Below are 25,384 nucleotides of genomic sequence, written 5' to 3' on the forward strand. Positions count from 1 at the left end.
AGTAAGAGAACGAAAAAAAAACAACAAACCATAAAACTTGAGACAGACCTGTGTTATCTTCTTTGTGGTCCATATGTATGAGAATAATAGTTGTTTCTTGACTTCATCCTTTCAAGTAAATCCCATTATGTTGTGAGTTAGGTAAAATCTTCATATTGAGATTTTATAAAATTAAATAAATAGTATAAAAATGACCAGTTTCATAGTGCAACAGAGAGGGTCATTTGCTACATGCATAAATAGTAAAGTCTTTTAAAATTTATTTTCCTTGGTGGTTTTTTATACATATATTCAGGATCACTAAATAAAAGAAATTCTTATAATCACTGATTTTAGAAGTGATTCTCCCCAAATCTGGTTCAAATAGCCAATGTAATATAAATGACAAAACATTGGTTATACAGCTGTTGGCAATTTGTGAACCTTGATAAGTGCTCAGGGTCAGGAAATTGAATTGTTCACATCATCCACATTTCTCCTCCTAAGTTTTTTGAAATATGTAGTTCTAAACTGAGGTGCCACAAAGCAACACTGGGGCTTCTTTATTCAATTCGTGTTATTAATATGAATTTTTTTCTGTTAATTTTTTAAGCCACAAAGGGAAAGGGAGAGGGTATTTTGTTGTGGTTTTGTTTTGTTTTGTTTTTAGGGGGTTGTTTTTCTGGGGCCAGCTAATTCTTCATTACCATTTCCATTATATACATTATATAATGTATATAATAGGCATTATATAAATCTGTTGGAACATTTTATGAGACGATTTGAACTACTCATCTGAACTGCTCTGTTCATTGTAAATCTCTTGTTTCTATCCATACACTAGCTCCACTCTAGATTGGAAGGGCTTAAAGATGAACTCTGGAGGAATAGAGGCTACGACTTAAGAGTAACTATTACTGATCAAAGGAGCTACTTTCCATTCGCAAACGTTGCTTTGCGCTATGGGTTTGGGCTCCTTCTGTTTCTACATCTTGTTGAAGACTTTCTTAGCTTCCATTTGACTTCTTTGAATTCTGTTTTTGTCTTTAACATTTCCCCCTTTCTTTTCCTTCTCTCTCCCAGATTTTTCTCTCACTCTTTTAACTTTCTCTTGTGTTCTTTGAATCACTTTTTAAACTGTAGTTTCTCTCTTTATTAAGCTTGTCTATTAATTTGTTAGTGTGTGTTTCTTTTCTTCTTTAAGGCTGTAGTGGTATAGTTATACTTATTTTCATCCCATAGTATGCCAACTTGCTTATTTATTTTGCAGTAGGTTCATTAGTCATTCTTACCTTCTTGGTATGAATTTTCAGAAAGAAATAGCAGATCATTCTGCATTTATGTATTGTCCCCTTCTATAAGCCCATACTTTCTTTTCTCTTGTCTAGATTTACTCCCTCAAACCTCTCTCTCTTCTTTTTCTTTTTCTCATTCTGTGTCTTCTTCCCTGTATTGTTTTCTTTAAGCAGTCATTAATTTCTTTCCCATTTGGTCCAGAATTGTTCTTCAATAAGACTCCTAAGTAAAAGTATATAAGAATATTGTCTTCCAGATTAGCTTCTTCTTTCTAGATTCTAGTGTGCTTAAAACTAGTTAAACAATCTGGGCCAAAAGAGAATAACTATAACATTTGGAATTATTTTTCTTTCTTTTTTTTTTTTTTTTTTTTGGTGTGCGTGTGTTTTTTTTTTCTTGTGTGTATGTTTGTGATTTTTTTTTATTGTTGTTTCTTTAAACATTAACAATTGTTTTTTTCAGGGAAGGACAACCATAACCCACCCTAAGTTGCAACATTCCTTTCATAAGTTGTTTCATTACGATAGTAGATTGTGTTAAACTAGAGAAATTAATTTGTTGTGTATATATCCATTTGGGGCAAGCTGCTGGGGAGTGGGAAGAAGAGGTGTGGAGCTAAATACAGTTTCCTTTGAAATTAACATGTTAATGCCATCTAGGAGGGCCCTTGAATGCAACATTTTTGCAACATTTTTATAAAAACTGCAACAGTTTGGTAACATTTAACAGAATGTTTTACTTTGACATAAAATTTTGAATCAAAGTACAAGGGTTTCTGATTGACAAATTATATACACACCTAAGAACTGGCAAATAAGTGAATACAAATTTCATTAATTTCCAGCAGAAGCATCTTTCATAACCAATATTGTAACTATTAATGTAATACATTATAATAAACAACAAAGGATATTAAAATCAAAGGTAAATGTTTTATAAGGATTTCTGTTTTCCCAATATTAACATATATATACTAAAAATGACTAAATAGAATACTTGATTACAACTTTATTACTTGAATTTCATTACTCTAGTCAAGAAATATGCTAAATGCCTTAATATTTAGCATCCGTATTTATAACTAAACATGCAGTAACTTGAATTTTTTCCATATGCTGATTTCAAATACAAATGAATAAAAAATTCCTTTGGTTTGTCTCTGTCCAGTTTACAATATGGTACTCCAAATTTTTTCTGGAAGTCAATTGTTTCCTTAAAGTAAGGAAAGGATAAATAAAAAATACATGAAACAAATGTAACATTTTTACTAACACATTATAACATCTGAGATATGTAAAGCCTTTGCTCCTAGACCTCAGGAGCTTGCCCATTAAATATATGTTTCTGGTAATCCATGTTATGAGCCCCAAATTACTGAGTTTATGCTCTCTCTGCAGGTCCAGTCCAGGTGCAGCAGCAAGGAGAACATTCTCAGAGCCAGTAAGTGTTTTATCATTTTAGGTGGGATTCTGAACTAGAGCTTATGGTTCAATAGAAAGTAAAGCTAAAAATGATATTTTAGTGAAAAAAAAAATGAAGAAAAACAATGGTTAAAGTTTATGTCAAGACTATGAATATTAGGGCTTTCACCTTCTAAAAATATTAGTTTCAATATATGAGAGAATTTTCCCTTAATCTAATTGTTTTTGCAAGCTGACAGCAGAACTTTAATGCACTCCCGGCAGGCTAGGAATGAGCCTTCTCTGTGACCTAGACTCTGTTTAATTACCCCACTGCCAAAAGATATTTGAAAACAGACTAACTGAAAATAATAGTAATGTAAATCTATTAAAGGAGGCTAACTTTAAAAAATGTGACTCCTAAGAGGGTACATCATATCATTTTGTGAATATGAATTCCCGAAAGATCTTCACTTCACAGACAGCATGTTTTAGAACATAGAGCCCTGAACCAAGGATAAAGAATCCTTAATTTTGATTTGATCACTAATATCCTTAACTTGAAAGTCATTTAACTTTGTGTATTATTCATTTTCCTATCTTATAAACAGGAGCTATAAGTAGCTTTTCCTTACCTGTATCCTTGAAATGATGTCACATTGAAAGTTGAGCCTTAAAGCTTTGGGATCCTAAGAGAAAAGTGCTGTTTAAATGCTAATTATTTTATTATTATTCTCTGTAACTTGATACTTTAATGACATCCTCTTGATCTTTATCATTCCTGATCTTTATCAAGAGAAGTAGTACAGGAGGACCATACTGAAACAGGTCTACTGGATACCCACACCACTAGGAGTTTTAGCAAATGGAATGATTTATATTTCCAGTAGAATGTCAGTATTATTTAACAATCAGAAAGTAATTGAAGAACTTCAAATAGGTAAAAATTCAGGTTTTATTTTTTTTCAGTGTAAATTTTTTTCAATTTCTGTGTCATAAATCTGTCATCTTAGCTCAAAACCCTCAGGCAAGCACACTGCAATTGTTTGCCCAAGACCTTCATATTAGAGTTATATAAAAAGTAAATGTAACCAGACATGGTTATATCACAAGTTTACACAACATTCAACAGACGTGTGAATCTGAGGGGGGCTCTTCAGTAATAAGAGATGTAAAATCCTATAATTTCTTACTAGGACCTAAAGTGGAGAAACCTAAGGGCCAGCAGAGAGATGACTGAATGTTCACTAAAATAAAACAATAGAGATAAATGAACTTTAAAAATGATATTTTATGATGACTACTATGTAATTCCCATTTATTGTTGATCCTGAAATGATGATGGGTCACTGATAGTGATTATGATGATTAGGAACAAAAATAATTTCTTATTGAGAACAGATTCCTTTGACCCTTCTTTCATTTCCATCATAGATCTTTGTATTAGAACTTTTATTTCAGTTATGTTCTTATTGGCTCATTAGCTATTAATCTCTTTGGATGGACTTGATAATGGCCCAGTTTTTCTGATCGTGTTTTCTTAGGATGAAATAGTCATGTAGATGGTCCTTATAACCATTTAGATCCATCCAACATCATAGCCTCATAGTTCTGTGACTTTTATACGTTTATTGTCTTTCCTCTGAATACCACTTGGATAAACTCATACTCCTGCCTATAGCCACACCCAGGACCCCTTCATCACCATGAGCTATTCTACCTCTGAACTTCTTAACTTCAATACCCCATTGCTTATTTAGACTATTTTTAATCTCCCTTTTTGTCTTCGTTTGCCATGTACTATCATACTACAATCATATAGAACCTATGAGCGATTCTCCATTCTCTCAATGCTATATCCTGCCTCTATTCCTTTGAACCTTTTCTCCCTTGCATAAACTATTAATTCCCTTGTTTTCCTGGAGAACTTTTACTTATCCTTCATGACTGAGTTCAAATATGATTCTTCTGTGACACGTCTTGAGTTCCCCCCAACTCAATGTGATTAGTCCTTCTCGTTTACCCCTACTATTTGATCTACTTTTATCATTTTTTTCACTTATTTACTAATTAAACTATCGTCAAGGAAAACATTTCCAAAATGTAGCCAACATAAAACTATAATCAACTTCTTTTTAAACATATATGTGTTATACATATTAACATATCATATATTATAATCATATAATTATATTACAGATTATATGATATATAATTTATACATTATATATATATTATATATTAATGTATCAGCACAGACCAGTGGATCCTAGAGAAAGGAGAAAAGTTAAAATTCAATAGAGCTTATCTAGAATTTAGTGGCTTTGTCAAAGGAAGAGGTAACTTTCCTTTGGCTCCTTCAAAGTATTGTCAAAACAACCCATTGATAATAAAGCTGAAGTTACTCCTACTGTAGTAAGGGAGAATGCCATTTCAACAAAGTCTTAGTCTCAGAGTCAGAGTCTCAGAAAGGAAAGGGCAAAGTCAGGATATTTATGAGATTTTAAAGTTTGGTCTAAAGCACATCTTTTAATGTGGGGGCTTGATTAGAATTGGATAATGATCCTGATATAATCATTTCAGATTGATAGACATAGCAAGGCAAGGGGTTCTGAGAATCTTGATATGTAAACTGTCTTTTGATACTCTTTTTCAGAGTTGATGGCTCTTTCCAGAAGTTTCTGGAATGAGCAATAAGGTTATTTACAACTGTTATCTTCAAGGGAAGAGTTTTCTGGAATAGTAAAGTTGTATTGACAAAGACAGTGGAATAGTAATGTTAAGCTAATAAAGACAATAAACTGTGTAGTTATAGATGGTTTCAGGTATCAGGGTTTTCCTTGGTGGTCATTCTTCACTCTGAGCTGAAAGACAGGCCATTCACATTTGCAGGTGTGATCAATCCAGACCTTCACCTCTACTTGAGGTATCACAGTGGTATATCAAGTGTCTGGGGTAAGTTGTCAAAGTATTGTTTTCCTGTTCTGTTGCATTAGAACACACCTGACCCATACTATACAAATACGAAAAGGATTGTGCTCAGAGTTTATAGTCCTTTTTTTAGCCAGAAGCCAAGATTATCCAAATTAAGCCAAGAGATAGATCCCATCCCCAATCTGAGCAGTCTATACAACAAGATATAGAGTTATTAGCCAAGATAGTTAATTTTATGAAGCCAGGTAAAGTGGTTTATGCCTGTAATCCTAGCATTTTGGGAGGCTAAGTCAGGAGGATCACTTGAGGCCAGGAGTTTGAGAACAGGCTGAGCAATATAGCCATGAACATTCAAGAATCTCTGAGAGTTTTACTAATTTGATTTTTAGAATTATGTTTTTTCTTTCTACCTTTCCTGAAGATTGGGGATGATATGGATAGTGAAATTTCTTAGTAAGTGGCAGAGCTTTCCAAAACTGTTTAGTAATAGACCAAGTAAAGTGGGTGCCTCTGTCATTATAGGCAGACATCAGAATTCCCCAGATTGGGAACACAAAAACAAGCAATTTCTGTTGCTGTTAGAGTTGTTCTCTGTCAAGGAAAGGCTTTAGTTCATCCCAAGAGTAAGCAATGGCCAAGACATATTCAAAACCCACTGCAAAGGGGAGTTTTGTGACATCCATTTGGAGGTATTCCTGGGGGGCCTAGAGTTTAGGCTCTTAGCCATGTCCCACCTTTATAATTTTACCAGGATTATATTGGTGACATATGAGACATAGTAAGGCTTTCCTATCAGTGGTAATTATGTACAGTAGCAAATCTGTTTTTTCAGTTGTCTTAGTCCATTCATGCTGCTATAACAAAATACCACCAACTGAATAACTTATAAAAAACAGAAATTTATTTTTTAAATTTCTGGAGAATGCAAAATTAAATATCAAGGCGCTAGCAGGTGCAGTGTTTGGTGAGGACCTGGTCTTTGCTTGCAAGATATCATCTTGAACATTTGAACACATCTTGAACTTCCTCCAGAGTTGAACGGTATGTCCTAGGGTAGTGGAAGGGGTGAACTCTCCCCTGCAAGCCCTCTTGTAAAGCACTAATCTCATTCATGAGATTGGAGCCCTCATGGCCTGGTCACCTCCTAAAAGGCCCAACCACACTTAATAATGTTGCTTTGGCAATTAAGTTTCAACATGAATTTTGTTTGGGGATTGAGTTTCAACATAAACATTCAAAGCATAGCAGCAGTAGTGGATAATTTCATGTAAAATTTTTGGAAAATTCCATTTGAGGACCTTCAATGCTACTAAGTAGCCAACTGTGCAAATTTACATTCAGATGTCTCCCAGTACTTCTTTTCTGACTGTAAAGCTGATCACTGGCATTCCATAATAGTGGCTTTGACTGCTTTTAAACCAAAGATTTAGTTTCTTGGGATCTTATAAGGGCTATGATCTTAGTGAGAGCTGTCTGTTCTGGCATAATGATCAGTCGAGGCATTTCCTTTAGCCTGCATATTATCTCCTTTTGTGTCAGCTCCTGCTTTTATAATAACCACTTCCTTACAAAGCATTAGAGCACTTAAAGGTTTTATAAATTGCTAACCTTTGTTAATCGAGGTCCTGCCAAGGTCAAGAACCCTTCCTTATTTCCAAAGCATTCCAAAAGGATATCTACTGTCAATACATATATTAACCCTCTTATCTCTTCCTAACTGACAAGCTCTGGTGAGCTAAATGAGTTCTGCCATCTAGGCAGATTTTTGCCTCTGACAAAGGATCATATTCTAGGGATAAAGTTTTGTGATAAGTGATATGCCCAGAGTAGGAAGTTATTGAAGAACTAAATTTAACTCATAAAATGTCTGTTCATGTTTGGTGCCCAAGCAAGAGGTTCAGTTTCTAAAGACCTGGTTAAGTCATATAGCAGCATGGCAATTTAAGAAAAGTTAGGAACCCATTGCCTACAGTAGCCAGTGAGACCTAGGAATCCTCTTAATTAGGTTTGAGATGTGGTTTTGGAAGATCTAAAAGAGACTTTATTATTATTGTTATTATTATTATTATTATTATTACAGTTTTATTTTGCCTTGCCAAGGAATTTTTTAAGGAAGTACTTTGGGAATCTGACTTTCTTAGGGATCTTTTCCTCATACCAATCAAAAATTCCAGCCCATTAGATGTTTGGAATTTTGTTCCCTTTTTGTGCTAAGACACCCCTCATATCAAAAGTTCCTCAGGGTGGCCACTTTAATTCTTCCATGGCCAGACTCTTCCTAACAAAACAAAATAAGAATAAGAAAAGTTCTCATAGGTTAATAAATGACCCAGAGCATTATCCAAAGGACACTAATCCTAAAAGAAACCTGAAACTCTTGGTCTCCAGGGCCAGCTTGCAAAACACTTTTTGGGGCCTACACCTGTCTTTTTCCTTGTGAACTTAACCCACATATAGATATAACAAAAAATGACAAGAATAGACAGAGACAAATAGTAGTGTTGTTGGTAATGAGGCAGATTTTTACCAAGGATAAAAGCATTTTTATATTTAGTCAGATTTATCAAAGGGGTCCTAAAAACGATTTCCTACTCCTAGGACACCAAATAAACTTAGCAATTGAGGAGCTTAAAGAAAAGATATTGAATTTCAATCTAATGCGAGACTTATCTGAATGTAACAATTAGAGATACTCGCCCTTCCCTAAACAGGATGCTTAAAGAGCCACATAGGAATTTTCAAGTCAGAAGTCTTGGGCTGTGGTAGAGAAGAGATCTCGATCTTGACTGGGTCTCCCTAGGACCTCCAAGATTGTTGAATTCTGGCTCCTCACAAATAAGAGGTTACCACAGTAAGGGAGAACACTACCTTAACATTGCATTGCGTTTCAGTGTACATCGCATTTTAGTGTAGGTTCAGTGTTGGAATATTTATGATATCTCCAAGTCAGGTATAAGTTGGACCTTTCACTGTGGTAGCTTGATTAGAATTGATCAAGATCATGATATGATAGCTTAGGACTGATGGAGACAGCAAGGCAAGGAGTGTGTATGTGTGTTAGAGAGAGAGAGGTTTATTTTGAATTTTGGCCACTCTACAGAATGAAATTTGCATGTAAGCAAAATTAATTAAAACCCGAGCATAGCTCAAATTGAGCAAAGGGGCAGTGCTCACTCCAAGAAATCCTACTAGGATTCACAGGAATAAAGACAACATGTTAAAGATTTAGTTCTAACATATTGGATTTTTGGTGTATTAGCTCATTTAAGTACAATCTTCAGATGTCAGTCAGTATAAGTGCCCATAAGGTAATCAAGGCTTGTGGTAACAACAACCTAACCAACTAGGTAGGGATAAGGAGCTATATTTTTCAGAGAATCAAGTCAATTCAAATCTGAAAAAACTAAAGCAGTTCATTTTATTTTATTCACATTTGGATTCTACTAGAGTATGAGATGAAATACCGTCTTCTATTCCAAGAATGAAGTCTTCAGGTAATGTTTTGATACTCTCTGAACTAACCGAGAACCGTAGGAACACAGGGTCCACAACATCTCTACCGCATAGGATGTTTTTGGAGGCATCAAATGAATCACCATTGGATGCCAAAGTTCATACAAAGCTAGTCATAAATGTCCTTCCTTTTGATCTTTCTTTTTTTAATTGAGGCAAAATTTACACAATATAAAATTAGCCATTTTAAAATGAACAATTCAGTGGCATTCAGTAAATATGCAATATTGTTCAACCACCACCTCTATCTAGTTCGAAGAACATTTCGTCACCCCAAAAGGAAACTCCATACTGTTAAGCAATTACTCTTCATGTCCCTCTGCCCCCAGACCCTAGAAACCACCAATCTGCTTTCTGTCTCTGGGGATTTACCTATTTTGTATCTTTCATATACACAGAACCATACAGTATGTGATATTTTATGTCTTGATTCTTTTACTTAGCTTAATGTTTTCAAGGTTCATCCATATTGTAGCATGTATCAGTATTTCATTCTTTGTTATGACTACATAATATTCTGTTTTATGTTTGCACCACATTTTGTTTATCCATTGATCGGGTGATGGACAGTTTGGTTATTTACACCTTTTGGCTATTTCGAACAGGCTGCTATGAACATGTGTGTACACTATCTGTTTGAGTACCTGTTTTCAATTCTTCTGGGTACATACCTAGGAGGCAGAATTTCTGAGTCATATGGCAACTCTATGTTTACTTTTCTGAGGAACTACAAAGGCTTCATGAACCATTCCACATTCCCAACAGCAGTGTATGAAGGTTCTAATAGTTTCACATCCTTGTCAATACTTTCAATACTTATTATTAATATTTTCCTGCTTTGTTTCCATTATAGCCATTCTAGTGGGAGTGAAATAGTATCTCATTGTGCTTTTGATTTTCATTTCTATAATGAGTAATGATATGGAGCATCTTTTCATGTTTGTTGGTCATTTGTTTGTTGGTCATCTTCTTTGGAGAAATTTCTATTGAAATCTTTTACCCATTTTTAGTTGGGTTGTTTGTCTTTTTGTTGTTGAGTTGTAGGAATTTTTATATATTCTAGATATTAGACCCTTACCAGATAGGTGATTTGCAAGTATTTTCTCACATTCTGTAGGTTGTCTTTTCACTTTCTTGATAATGTTCTTTCGTGCATAAAAGTTTTTAATTTTGATGAACTTATATAATTTTTCTTTTGTTTCTTGTGATTTCGTTATATCTAAGAAATTTTATTGCCAAATCCAAGGTTATGAAGACTTGCTCCTATGTTTCTTCTAAGAACTGTATGCTTTTAGCTCTTATATTTAGGTCATTGATACATTTTGAGTTAAATTTTTATATATGGTATGAGGTAGGGCTCCAACTTCATTCTTTTGCTTATGGATATCCAGTTGTCCCAGTGCCATTTGTCAAAGAGACTATTCTTTCCTCCACTGAATAGTATTGGCACCCTTGTCAAAATTCACTTGACTGTAGATGTATCAGTTTATTTCTGGACTCTCCATTCTATTCTACTGATCTATATATTATGTTTATCCTTATGCCAGTATCATACTGTTTTGACTACTGTAGTGAGCTGTGTAGTAAGTTTTGAAATTGGGAAGGGAAAATCTTTCAATTTTATTATTTTGGCTCTTCAGGCCCCCTGGCCATTCTGTGTGAATTTTAGAATTAGATTTTCTATTTATGAACAACAACAACAACAAAAGCCATTGGAATATTGATGGGGAATGCAATGAATTAATAGATTGCTTTGGGTAGTATTGCCATCTTAACAATATTAAGTCTTCCAGTCTATTTTCAATTTGATCTTAACTTGAGGCTCACTTTTACATCTCAAGTATTTTTGCATTTTCACAATGTAGTAGGCCAACATATATAAGTATCTGGTGACAGTTCAACTTCTACTCCCAATTACAAAGTAACCTGTATATTTCATTTCTTGAGAAAATTTATCAGACAAATGTCTCCTGCATTTTCTTCCCTTAGAAGTGAAACCAGTATACTAGTGTCAAACTTGTACTAGTATTCTCTGCTATGCCAGGCTACAGGCACCCCTTCCCAGCTGAGCCTCCACATGCTCCAGGACACACAGACCAGGACAAGCCCCAGGACTATGGTAGGCCACCCCACAGCCAGCAGCAGAGGTCAGGGGCCTGTGTCCACAGTGCGCCTCTATAGCAGTGCCCAAGCTACTCCCAATGGAAGGATTTGGGGGATGATGGCTTAAAAGGATCTTGGTCTCTCTTTGATGCTATCAGATGACCTATCTGAATTCTCATATTCTTTCTTCTGTTTGATCAAGTCAGCCATTGATCTCTCTGTTGCATTTTTCATTTCACTTTCTGTATTCTTCAGCTCTAGAATTTCTGTTCAGTTCTTTTTGATTTCTCTCTCTGTCGAACTTCTCATTTTGTTCATATGTTGTTTTTCTGGTTTTGTTGAGTTGTCTATCTCTGTTCTCTTGTAGCTGAGTTCCTTAAAATAATTATTTTTGGCTGCACATGGTGGCTTGTGCCTGTAATCCCAGCACTTTGGGAGGCCAAGGTGAGAGGATCACTTGAGGCCAGATGTTCAAGACCAGCCTGGGCAAGATAGATCCCATCTCTTAAAAAAAAAAAGTTAAAAAAAATTTTATAATTATTATTTTGAATTCTTTGCCAGACAATTCATAGATCTTCATTTCTTTGGGGTTGGTTACAGAAAACTTATTCTGTTACTTTAATATAAACTTTCCTTCATTTTTTATGTTTCTTACTGCCTTGCACTGATGTCTGTACAAGTGGTAAACCAGTTACCTCTTCCAGACTTTACAGGCTGGTTTCAGTAGGGACAGACCTTCACTTATGGGTGGGTGTGAGGGTGCAGGCTGGATGGGATGCAGCAGTTCCGGCTCCAGTAAGCGCACAGCATCATAGTCTCCGTGCAGCTCTGTCAACTAAGGTCAGCATCAGCAAAAATCACATGGGTCATCGGCAGCCAGTGTTGTGGGTCTCCACAGCAGTGATAAGGACTATTGAAGTCTTTGGTAGTGAAGGCTACTGAGATCATCCTGATCTCTTTTTCTCCCATGGGGGAAGTCATGACCTAGAGGATCCCTTTTAGCACTGGTCAGGCTCATGGACATGCACGTAGTGGCATTGGCACCAGTGTCTGATGCACAATTCCTGTGAAGTAGCCAAGTAGCCATGGAGCCGGGGTCTGGAGCTCAGACACAAGTAGAGGGACCTCGGCTCCAGAGTTCAGGGTGGTTCCAGCACCAATGCCCAGAGTGCAGTATTAGTAATGGTGTGTGAAGTCCAGGTGCTTATAAAGCACCTGGGGAGCTGGGGTCCAGGATGTGGGCATACACAGAGCTATAGAGGTTCTGGGGCATTTAATTTTAAAATAATTTTATCTTAAAGGCATGTTTACTTGAAGACATTACTATTTTATTGTAGATATTCATTATACGATGGAATAGAATTCAAAAGGACATAGTTGAAATAAACTACTCTCTGTGGTTGTGATTCTAGCATCCTAGGCACTGGCACTGACAGAACAGCCTCAGAGTCAGGGTCCAGAGCATGCATGGTATTGCGAATGTGGGGCTGCACTGATCCCTGGACAGCACAAGTGGCTCCTTCTTGGAGGAGCAGCTCCCTCTCTTGTAGGTCTGTAGCAGCAATGGCTATTGTTTGCCTCAGTGGTGAAAGCAGCCAGTTTCATATACAGAGCAGGCTGTTAGGGTCCATGCTGATGACCACTAAGGGGACTTCTGCTATGAAAGCTGCAGGGCATCTACTGCTGCTGTTGAGGTCCTCAGTGGCAAAGTCTTCCAGTGCCCTCTGCAGAGCAGGCCACTGGGGACCACATGGTGCCTACTGTGTGGCTAATACTCATAGCGCTCGCCCTTATTTTTTGTTCCTAGCTTGTCTCCAGATGTCTCTGGTAATGCCAGTCATCACAGCAATCCTTTCTGTGGAGTTTTTTCCATATTTTGCTCCCTTGCATTGTTTGGGTTTATAATTGGACTCTTGAGCTCTCCCAGAACTATTTGTGTTCATGGATAACTGCCTAATTATTGATTTTTGTGGGGGATGAAGTCTAGTATCTCCTACTCCACCATTTTGCTGATATCACTCTGATATTCTCTATTTAAGAGCTAATGGGTCTTTCAGGAAGTTCCTGGAATGAATAATGAAATTATTTGCAACTTTTATCTTTCTGGGTAAGAGTTTTCTACATTAATAAAGTTATGTTAATGAAGATTGTAGAATAAAAAAGTCATGTTTTAACTCACTCTAATGCAATAACCAACATTAGTTATCTAGACAGAAATAGCCCTAGAGTATAAAATCATTTATCTGCACCCTAACTTGATGAAAAGGCATTCTTCTGCATTCAACTATGTATAAAGTTCTGTGTTAATTGCTGGAGGATCTTATTTATGATTTCTTATTTGAACAAAATGTAAAGAAATAAAATAGAAGCTTTGAATTTTTAGATATGTAGAGACAAAACTGATTCCCATTTTAATGAATTAAAAGATTTTACTACTTTAGTTGAAATTAACTGGAATAATGAATGATTCAGTTAAGTCACTACTGAAGTAAGGGATTTCCCATGGCTCTATTTTGAAAAACTGACTCAGCATTGCCCTCTATTCAAGGAACTCTTTTCTGCCAAGTTGTTTTGCCAGTTCTCAGACTACAATATTCATTCCTAGTTATTAATGGGCTTTTAATTTTAAAATAATTTTATCTTAAAGTTATGTTTACTTGAAGACATTACTATTTTATTGTAGACATTCATTATACAGTGGAACATGATTCAAAACAACATAGTTGAGATAAATATCACTCATTAAAAATTCTTCCTAAAACTATTAAATGGAAAATTTTAGATATAGTAGTTTAACTACAGCTCGTAACTTTCTGTGATGCTTCGCTTTTTTATTTCATGTGTAAAAGTTTCCTAGTCTTATTCTGGTCAACTGAACTTTATCATTATTAGGTTCCCCCCAGTGATCTTAACACTCAGGCAAAGGTTTCAGCAATTAGATTTAATTAAAAATTATAATATACTGAAAATTTTTCTATTTATGATTTCACTTATCTAGTATCTCCTCATTAGTCACATATTTTAATATCCATACTTAAATGTTAGTCACTTTTTGCCAGCATCATTTTAATGATAGTGAATTTACATATATTCATGAAATCTTTCCATTACCCCACTACCATCAAGTTTGATGAATATTACCTATAGTGATAGATCCAGTCCATTAAAATCCCTTAACATGTAAAATATCACGTCAAAAACTTTCATTCTTATTTAAGGAAGTAATAAAACAATTTTTAATTATGTAAGATTTGTGATATAACAAGCTGTAAATTCTAAATTTGATGCACTGCCTAAATTCAGGCTTACACACAAGCAGAGAAAGTGGTTACCTTTTTAGTATATTTTCAGGTTCGGTGAATAGTCTGCAAACTTCAAACTCTTGCCCTCACTGGCTCATCTTATAAAAGAATGTACGCTTTAGAGTCAAACCACCTCTGCTCAAATCTTGGTTTCTCTAATTATTAGCTTTGTGAACTTGGACAAGTACTCAGTATCTCTGTGCATCAGTTTCCTCACCTGTAAAATGTGGTAATAAAAGTATCTAATTTATGGGTTAAGGATTAAGCAGTGTAAGGCTAGGTACATAATAATCACTTAATAAATGTTAGCTGCAATTATTGTTGTTATTACTACCAGTACTGCTAGTATTACTATTTTTTCATGATGATGCTAAAACAGGTTAATTTTTATTGACCGTTACTGCGTATCAAATACTTTTCCACATGATTCATCCTTAATCCTTACACAGAACATCAACAAATTCTATGAATAAAATTCTGTGTATTTCTGCATTAAATAGATAAGGAAACTAAATATTCCACTAAAGTTAAATAAGTTGTTTGTGGGTATACTAATGATATGAGTTGGAGCCAGTATTTGAAACCTGGCACTCTGATTTTATTGCTCACATCTTTAACTAACATGCTATGTTGCCTAATTAATTTTAATACGGCCTTCAAAACTCAATCCAATATTATCTAAGCAATAAGTAAGCATAGAAATTGATATCTGTTACATCCATGGGTATTTATAAACAAATATCTAATTATCAGTGCCAAAATTGTTTTCTTACCACATATGCTATAAAGATGATATGACACTAGTTATTAATTCTGTTACTTCATTCTTCCACCTATAATTCATTTCCTTCTGTCAACCAGTTTACTGTTTTCAGTAAACACAAAAGATAGATTTTTAGGGATTGCATGTTAATAAAACTTGATATGATAAAACATTGAACTTGAACATAATCAACACATCTTTTATAAAAGTGTTACATTTTTGAATGTTTAATATTAGCCATTCTGACTAGGGTAAGAGGGTATCTCATTGTGGCTTTAATTTGTATTTCTCTGATGATTAGTGATGTTGAACATTTTTTCATGTGTTTATTGGCCATTTATATATCTTCTTTTGAGAAATGTCTGTTCATGTCATTTGCCCACTCTTTAATGAGGTTATTTGTTTTTTGCTATTGAGTTGTTTGAGTTCCTTATATATCCTGGATATTAGTCCCTGGTCAGATTAATAGTTTGCAAATATTTTCTTCCATTCTATAGATTGTCTCTTCACTCTGTTGATTGTTTATTTTGCTGTGCAGAAATTTTTTAGTTTAGTATAGTCCCATTTGTCTATTTTTCATTTTGTTGCCTGTGCTTTTGAAGTCTTAGCCATAATATCTTTGCCTAGACTAATGTCCTGAAGAATTTCCCCTATGTTTTCTTCTAGTAGTTTTATAGTTATGGGTCTTATGTTTAAGTATTTAATCCATTTGAGTTGATTTTCATTTATGGTGAGAGATAGAGTTTAGTTTCATTCTTCTCCATGTGGATCTCCAGTTTTCTCAGCAACATTTATTGAAGATAGTGTCCTTTTCCTAATGTATGCTCTTGGCACCTTTGTTGAAAATCAGTTGGTTGTAAATACATGGAGTTACTTCTGAGTTCTTTATTCTGTTCCATTGGTCTATGTGTCTGTTTTTCTACTAACACCACCCTATTTTGGTTAGTATAGCTTTATAGTTGCTCTTATTGTTACTACTAGTACTACTAGCATTACTATTATTTTTGTAATACAATTATTCCTTAGAGTGAAGGCATTATCTCAAAAAATCCACTTTTTCAATGAAAATATGTTAACTAATTGGAGTAATAATTAAAGCTTTAGAATCCATTAGTCGTAAGTACATTTATCAGGTAATTTGAATGCTGCCTCTGAGGGCAGAGTTTTAAGAAAATGGATGCATATAGGGCCATTATTAGGGTATAAAAGGAAGGGAAAGCCTAAAGGATGGCAAATCAAGCTTGGGTACCTTTTTAAATCACTCCCTCCTTCTTGAAACCATTATCTTTCTTGGCTTTTCTTTCTCCTAATGTTCCTTTTAAACTATGTGTTTTCTTTGTCTCTAGCTTCTTTGAAGGCTCCTTTTTTGGCCCAGTCATTAAATGTTGGTGTTTTTCTGAGGTCTCTCTTATACCTTCCATTCATATTCTGTATCCTGTATGAGCAAGGTCATTCACTGCAAGGCTTTCAAGTAAATCAAATCTATAACTGTAGCCCATAACTTTTCTCTATACTTTGGACTTATATTTGAAATCATCTATTGTATATTTCTTCTTGAATATTCCACAAATATCTCATATTCAACATGACTAAAACAAATTTATAATCTCAACCTGCTCTTCTCATATTTCAAGGAGTGACATCATTATCCACCTAGTTGTCCAAACCAAAAATAATCATAATGTTTTTTATTCTGCTTCCTATAACCATTTTTATCTTTCTAAAATAAAAATCTAAACCTGCCATACTCCTTTAACTTTAATTTTTTAATAGCTCTTCTTCTTGGATAAAAGTCCAACTCCTTAAAATTGATTATAGTCTGGCTTCTGTTTGCTTCTAGGTTTACCTCTACCACTCCCACCTTGAATTCATTGTACCAGTCATATGAACCTTTCAATTTGCAAATAGTTTCCTCTTTCCCAAAATGTTTATTTCCCATCTCTTCCAAAGCCTGTATAGCTCCTACTTACCCTACCTTTCCTCCAGGAGGCTTTACGTCACATCCCAAATTTGAGCAAATTGCCCTCCTATGTTCTTCTCTAGTGTCTTATACTTTCCCTACTTTATTTCAAGCCTATTTACAGTATGTAACTACTTCTCTATCTTCCCTGTTATCTCCTCCATTCCACCCTAAGCTTCTTGCAACACCTCATCTATCTTCTTCACTGATACTATTCCCAGAATCTAATACACTGACTGTCTCTCAATAAATATATTGAATGAGTGAGTGAATAAATAAATGAGAGGAAGACCTTGGGCAAGCATAGCAGGCAAGGGACAGCAGAATATCCTAAAAAAGAGACTAGAATGGGAACAGAGAAAGAAAACACTAAACATAAGCAAAAACACTAATGTGTTTATTAAAAATACTATTTTTCTTAACTGTTCCTTCTCTTCAAATTATTTCATGTTTTCACTTTGGCCATTATCCCTTCCTTCATTCTCACTACTGCTACCCAGGTTCAGGATCTATTACTTACTACCTCTTGCCTAGAGTATATTATTAGACTTTTGGTTTTAGTTTTATGCCCTTTAATCTATGCTATATAAATAGGTCTTCTAGTTAATTTTCTTGCACCTTGCTATTAAGAAACATGAAATTTTCTCTTCTTTAATGATCCCCAGGAAAGAAGATTTTGAAATAATCCTTGGAGAAGCATGCTAATTTCTTGTAGCTCTTATTTTTAGAAAATTTTTCCTCATTCTCTCTTGCCACATCTAATTCCTTCTCCTCCTAATTGGCATTCACTGTGTCAGGCAACAGCAGATTACCATCACTTAGATGATCTTTCTCACATAACTAAAGATAACTAGCAATCGACTTCCATAAATATTTATTGAGTTATTGTATATAAGCTCTGTCTCTCAACTTTTTCATCGAATCTTCCAAATAAATCAACTTCATTTTCAATGTTCTTTGCTATATCCACATGTACTTTATTTACCGCGTTCTCAAATTTTTGAAAAATTTCCAGGGGGTAGGAGTAAAAACTTGCCTATTGTGTATAATGAACACTTTTTGGCTGATGGGCACACCAAAAGCTCCGACTTAAGCATTATAAAAGGTATCCATATAACAAAAACATTTGCACCCCCTTAATGTTTTGGGAAAAAAATGGTTAAAAGACTAATAAATAAATAAGAGGAAAAACAAGAAAAAATTATCTTTAGGGACAGGGTCTCACTATGTGTCCCAGGCTGGACTCAAATTCCTGGCCTCAAGTGATCCTCCCACCTCAGCCTCCTGAGCAGCTGGAACTACAGGCATGCACCACCACACTTGTTTCTCAAATATTATTGTTTTGTTAGCGAAACCTAGATTCCTTATGTAGTATTTGCTATTCGGTTTAAATTTGGTCTCACTTACCTTGTTTTGCTAGATTATCACACTTTTTATTTTATATGAAAATTGCATCATTCATTACTTCTAGTCAATCTTTTTGACTCCTCTTTGTCAATATTGTAGCTGATGTAGCTGAAAGCATTAAGTTAATAGATGGTAGAATAGGATGTCCCAGCTCTCATTTCCACACAGACACACCAACTTAACAATATATGGACCACCACAATACCTTCATGAGAACTCCAGAAAACAGGTAATAAGTTGTATTATCCCAAGCCAGTGCAAAGCCAAGAACGACAACATTGAAATGGATAAGAAAAACCATTTTACTTTACCTGTGACTCCCCCTTCCCCAAGTCAGTGAAGCTTAGCATGATCAAGAGTGTACACCTGACTCAGGGCTTTTCTCTGTGGGGGAAGAGTAGAACACGCATCCAACATTCCAGCTTTTCAGAGGGCTGCCCAAAGGACTGCTTTCTATCTCACTGAATTGACAGAACCAGCATAGCTTAGATGCCTGGGGGCTGCTGAAAGCAATGGAGAATGAAGACAGCTTGCTAAGGCACCATAGAGCCTGCCATGCCACACATACGTACCAGTATCTCTCAGTGCAATGTGGAGAAGGTGCCTAACTCCCAGCTTCCTCCTCAGCATGCAGGAGAGTAAAGCTTGCATTCAGTATTCTATATTTTTGGAGGGCTGCCTAGGGAAATGGATTCTGTCTTGACTAACTGGGGTGCTGACAGGGAGCTGGCATACTTTTGATGCCTGGGGGCTACTAAGAATAAAGAGCAGGGGTGGCTTGCAGCAGCAGCACTACAGAGCCTACAGTGCTGTAGACAAACACCAGAAGGAGCAAGAGATTACAAGCTCCTGATAAAGAAACCTGCAAAACTTCTAATTGGTAAATTACATGCACAGGCACAGAGAAGTCATATCCCCCCAAAAATGTTTGGGAAGGCTTCCAGAATCTCTAGCCAGGCTGAATGGTAAGGGTCTTCCCCTGTACAAACCCAGTCTGTAAAGACTGAGAGATATGGATGTTTTCTCAAATGCATAAAACTCAGCAAAAAATCACAAGGCACACCAAGAAATAGGGAAACATGGCCCAATCACAGGGCCAAAATAATTCTCCAGAAACCAATCTCAAAGAAATGGAGGTCTATAATTACTTAGCAAAGAGGTCAAAATTATTATCTTTAAAAATGAGATTATCATTAAACAGAAATTATTTAAAAGAGCCAAATAGAAATTCTAGAGCTGAAGAATATAAAAACTGAATTCAAAAATTTACTAGAGGGTTCAACAGCAGACTTGATCAAGCAGAAGAAAAAAATCAGCAAACTCAAACACAGGTCATTTGAAATTATCAAGTCATTGGAGTAAAAAGAAAAAAAAATGAAAGAAAAGTAAAGAAAGCCAGAGGGACTTATGGAATGCCATCACATGGACAAATGTACACATTATGAGAGTTCCAGAAGGAGAAGAGAGAGAGAAAGTGACCTAGAACTTATTTGAAGAAATAATTGGTCAAAAACTTCCCATACCTGAGGAAAGAAATGTACATCCAAACACTTGAAGCTCAAAGGATACTGCTAGGGTGAGAGCATAGAGGCCCACACCAAGAAATGTTATAATCAAACTGTCAGAAGTCAAGGACAAAGAGAAAACCTTGAAAGAAGCAAGAGAAAAGTGACTTAACATGTACAAGGGAGCTCCCATAAGAATGTCATTGGATATTTCAGCAGAAACTATATAAGCCAGAAGGCAGTAGTAGGATATATTCAAAATGCTAAAAGGAAAAAAAAAGAAGATCTGCCTACAAAGAATACCATACCCAGCAAAATTATCCTTCAAAAATGAAAGACAGGCCGGGTGTGTTGGCTCGTGCCTGTAATCCTAGCTCTCTGGGAGGCCGAGGCGGGCGGATTGTTTGAACTCAGGAGTTCGAAACCAGCCTGAGCAAGAGCGAGACCCCTACTAAAAATTAGAAAGAAATTAATTGGACAACTAAAAATATATAGAAAAAATCATCCGGGCATGGTGGCGCATGCCTGTAGTCCCAGCTACTCGGGAGGCTTGAGGCAGGAGGATCGCTTGAGCCCAGGAGTTTGAGGTTGCTGTGAGCTAGGATGACACCACGGCACTCTAGCCCGAGCAACACAGTGAGACTGTCTCAAAAAAAAAAAAAAAATGAAAGACAAATATGTTTTCCCAGATAAACAAAAACTGAGGGAGTTCATCACAACTAGACCTGGCTTATAAGAAATGGTAAAGGGAATCCTGCAAGTTAAAATGAAATTACACTGGACAGCAACATAAAAGCATATGAAAATGCAAAGCTCACTGGTGAAGGAAAATATATAGAGAAACAGAATACTGTAATACTATAATGGTGGCATGTAAAGCACATTCATTCCTAGTATGAAATTTAATAGACAAAAGCATAAGATACAACTATAAAAGTATGCCAATGGATAAATAACATATTAAGATGTAATTTGTGACATCAAAAACAAAGTGGGAGTGAGTAAATATAATAAGAGTAATTTTTGTGTATGACTTATAGATTGTTATATTTTATGTAAGTCTTACAGTAATCAGAAAGAAAATACAGAAGGTACAGAAAAGGAAGTGACTAAGGAATCAAAGCATGTCAGTAATGCAAAGGAAGATAGCAAGAGAGGAAAAGAGGGACAGAATAGCTATAAGAAACAGAAAATAGTTAACAAAATGGCAGTAGTAAGTCCTTTAAAGGTAATTGGATTAAATTCCCCAATCAAAAGGTATAGGGTGATTGAATGGGTTAAAAAGACAAGATGTAATGATATGCTGTCTACAAGAGACTCACCTTAGATGTAAAGAGACAAGTAGGCAGAAAATGAAAAGATAGAAGAAGATATTTCATACAAATCATAACCAAAAAAAGGGCTGAGGTGGTCATACTTATATCAGACAAAATAGGCTTTAGGTTGGAAACTGTCATAAAAGGGTCAATTCACCAGGAATATGTAGCAATTATAAATATATATGCATCTAACATTAGAGCACCCAGATATATGAAGCAAACATTGACAAAATTGAAGGGAGAAATAGATGATAATAAAAATAGGAGATTTCAGTACTCCACTTTGAATAATGGTTAGAACAACCAGACAGATTAATAAGGAAACAGAGAACTTGAACAGCAGTATAGACCAATTGGACCTAACAGATATATGCAGAACACTCTACTCAACAGCAGCAGAATGCACATTCTTCTCAATTGCACATGGAACATTCTTCAACATAGATCACATGGTAGGCTAAAACACAAGTCCTAACAAAGTTAAAAAGATCAAGATCTATCAAGTATCTTTTACAACCACAATGGAATGAAAGTAGACATCAATAGTAGGAAAACTGGAAAATACACAAATATGTGAAAATTAAACAACACACGCTTGAACAACCCATTAGTCAAAAAAATAAATTACAAGGGAAATTAGAAAACATCTTAAGACAAATAAAAGCAAAAACACAACATAGCAAAACCTATGGGTTGTAGCAAAAACAGTACTAAGAGGGAAGTTTATAGTGGTGACAACTACATTAGTGAGTAAGAAAGATCTCAAAGCAACAACCTAACTTTCTGCCTCAAGGAACTAGAAAAAGAACAAACTAAATCCAAAGTTAGCAGAAAGAAGGAAATAATAAAATTAGAGCAGAAATAAGCAAAGTAGAGAATAGAAAAATAACAGAAAAAAAAACAATGAAACTAAGAGTTGGATTTTTGAAAATATCAACAAAATTAACAAACCCTTAGCTAGACTAAGTCAAAAAGAGAGAAGACTCAACTAAAATCAGAAATGAAAGAGGAGATATTGTAACTTATGCCACAGAAATAAAGATTATAAGAGACTACTGTGAACAGTTTATACACCAACAAATTGGATAACCTGGAGGAAATGGATAAATTCATAGAAACATATGACCCACCAAAACTGAATTATGAAGAAACAGAAAATCGAAAAGATATCCATAACTGCTAATGATATTGAATCAGTAATCAGAAACCTCCCAACAAAGAAAAGCCATGACCAGATGGCTTCATTAGAGAATTGTACCAAACATTTAAAGAAAAATTATTACCAATTCTCAAACTCTTCCAGAAACTTGAAGAGGAGGAAATACTTCCAAACTCATTTTATGAGGCCAGCACTACCCTGATATTAAAGCCAGACAACAATACTACAAGAAAAGAAATTTTGCATAAATATGATGCAAAAGTCCTCAACAAAATACTAAAAAATCAAATTGAACAGCACATTTAAAGGATTATACACCATGGCAATGTGGGATTTGTCCCTGGGATGCAAGGATGGTACAGTGTACAAAAATCAATAAATGTAATATGCCACATTAAAAGAACAAAGAACAAAAATCACATGATCAACTCAATTGTTGCAGAAAAAGCATTTTACAAAATTCAGTAAACTTTCATGATAATAACAATCAAGCTAGGAATAGAAGGAAATTATCTCAACATAATAGAGGTCATATATGAAAAGGCCACAACTAACATCATACTCAATGGTTAAAAACTGAAAGATTTTTCTCTAAAATCAGGAACAAGGCAAAGATGCTTATTTTTTTATATTTTCCACTTCTATTCAATATATTACTGGAAATCCTGACCAGAGACATTAGGCAAGAAAAAGAAATAAAAGGCACTCTAATTTGAAAGGAAGAAATAAAATGATGTCTATAGATGACATGATCTTCCATATAGACAACCCTAAAAATTCTACTCTCTCTCTGTCACACACACACAGAATACTGTTAGAACTAATAAAAGAATTCAGCAAAGTTGCAGAATAGAAAATCAACAATCAAAATTCAGTTTCATTTCTATACACAATCAACAGTTAATCTGAAAAGGAATTAAGATAATCCCATTACAATAGCATCAAAAAGAATAAAATACTTAGGAATAAACTTAACTAAGGAGGTGAAAGACTTGCACAGTGAAAATGACATAACGTTGCTGAAAGAAGTTAAAAACACAAGTAAATGGAAAGACATCCCATGTTCATGGATTGGAAGACTTAATATTGTTATTCATAAAATATCCATACTATCCAAAGCAATGTACAGATTCAGTGCAACCTCTACCAAAATGCCAATGGCATTTTTTTGCAGAAATAGAAAGTAACATCCTAAAATTCATGTAGAATGTCAGAGGTCCTGATATGCCCAAAACAATGTTGAAAAAGAGGAACAAAGCTAGAAGCCTCACACTTCCTAATTTTAAAACATATTACAAAGTTGCAGTAATCAAAAAAAGTTACGGTACTGGCAGAAAGACAGACATATAGGCCAATGGAACAGAAAATAGAGCCCAGAAACAAACTCTCTTATGAAACAAACTCTCAAATGATCTTTGACATGGGTGCCAAGACCACTCAATAGAGAAAAGACAGTCTCCAACAAATGTTAGGAAAACAGCTATCCTTATGCAAAATGATGAAGATGGACCCTTATCTTACACCATATACAAAAATTAGCTGAAAATGGATCAAAGACCTAAATGTAAGACCTGAAACTATAAAAATCCTAGGAAAAAAATATGGAGAAAAGCTTTCCAACATTGTAATGGGAAATGGTCTCTTGGATATGACACCAAAAGCACAGGCAGCTAAAGCAAACATAGACAAATAGGACTACATCAAACTTAAATATTTTGAACATCAAAGGACACAATCAACAGAGTTCAAAGGTAACTACAGAGTGGGAGAAAATAATTGCAGATCATGTATCTGATATGCGGTTAATAACAGAATATATAAAGATCTCCTACAACTCAGCAACAAAAAAATCAGATAATCTGATTAAAAATGGGCAAAGGACTTGAATAGACATCTTTCAAAAAAGATATACAAATGGCCAATAGGCCCATGAAAAGCTTCTCAATGTCACTAATCATCAGGGAAATATATCAAAATCACAATGAGATATCACTCATATCCCTTAAGATAGCAACTATAAAAGAAAAAAACAGAAAATAAGTGTTGGGGAGAATGGGGAGGAATTGGAACCCTGTGCACTATTGATGGGATTGTAAAATGGTGCAACTGCTGTGGAAAATAGTATGGAATTTCCTTAAAAAATTAAAAATACAGTTTTCATATGATCTTCAAATCCAACTTCTGGGTATATATCCAAAAGAATCAAAAATAGAATCTCAAAGAGATATTTGCACACCCATGTTCGTTGTGGCATTATTCACAATAGCCAAGATGTGGAAGTAATCTAAATGTCCATGAACAGATAAATGGATAAACAAAATACGGTGTATTCATACAATGGAATATTATTCAGCCTAAAAAAATAAGGAAACCCTGTCACATGCTACAATATGGGTGAACCTTGAGGACGTTACGCTAAGTGAAATAAGTCAATCACAAAAAGATAAATTCTTCACGATTCCACTTACATGAGATATCTAAAGTAATCAAACTCATAGAATAGAAAGTAGAATAATGGTTGCCAAGGACCGAGGGGAGGGGGAAATGGAGAGTTGTTCAATGGGAAGTTTCATTCACACAAGACGAAAGTTCTAGTGATCTGTTGTACAGCAATATTTGTATGTTGATACTTTTAAGCTGTTAACATAATATAAATACTTAAAAATTGTTAAGAGGGTTAGAAAAATGAAATGTACATGGATTAAACATCTGGAAAAACTTTAAAAAGTTAAGTTAATGGTCGA

The 25,384-nt window shown here is 35.0% G+C and overlaps 1 protein-coding gene across 2 annotated transcripts in view; it reads left to right on the plus strand.

Moving 5' to 3' along the window:
• GPHN (gephyrin) overlaps positions 1-25,384 on the plus strand; it is a 577,313-nt gene that overhangs the window by 418,896 nt on the left and 133,033 nt on the right. Inside the window, exons 10-11 of one of the 2 annotated variants that reach the window (XM_012656202.1) lie at positions 2,673-2,715; positions 5,568-5,630. In XM_012656202.1, coding sequence (XP_012511656.1) covers positions 2,673-2,715; positions 5,568-5,630 — 106 coding nt within the window. The remainder of the gene's footprint in view (positions 1-2,672; positions 2,716-5,567; positions 5,631-25,384) is intronic. The other variant, XM_012656203.1, reaches the window with a different exon arrangement.

The sequence above is a fragment of the Propithecus coquereli genome, unplaced genomic scaffold (genome assembly GCF_000956105.1).
Source record: "Propithecus coquereli isolate 6110/MARCELLA unplaced genomic scaffold, Pcoq_1.0 Scaffold5, whole genome shotgun sequence".
In the NCBI taxonomy this organism is placed as follows: Eukaryota; Metazoa; Chordata; class Mammalia; order Primates; family Indriidae; genus Propithecus; species Propithecus coquereli.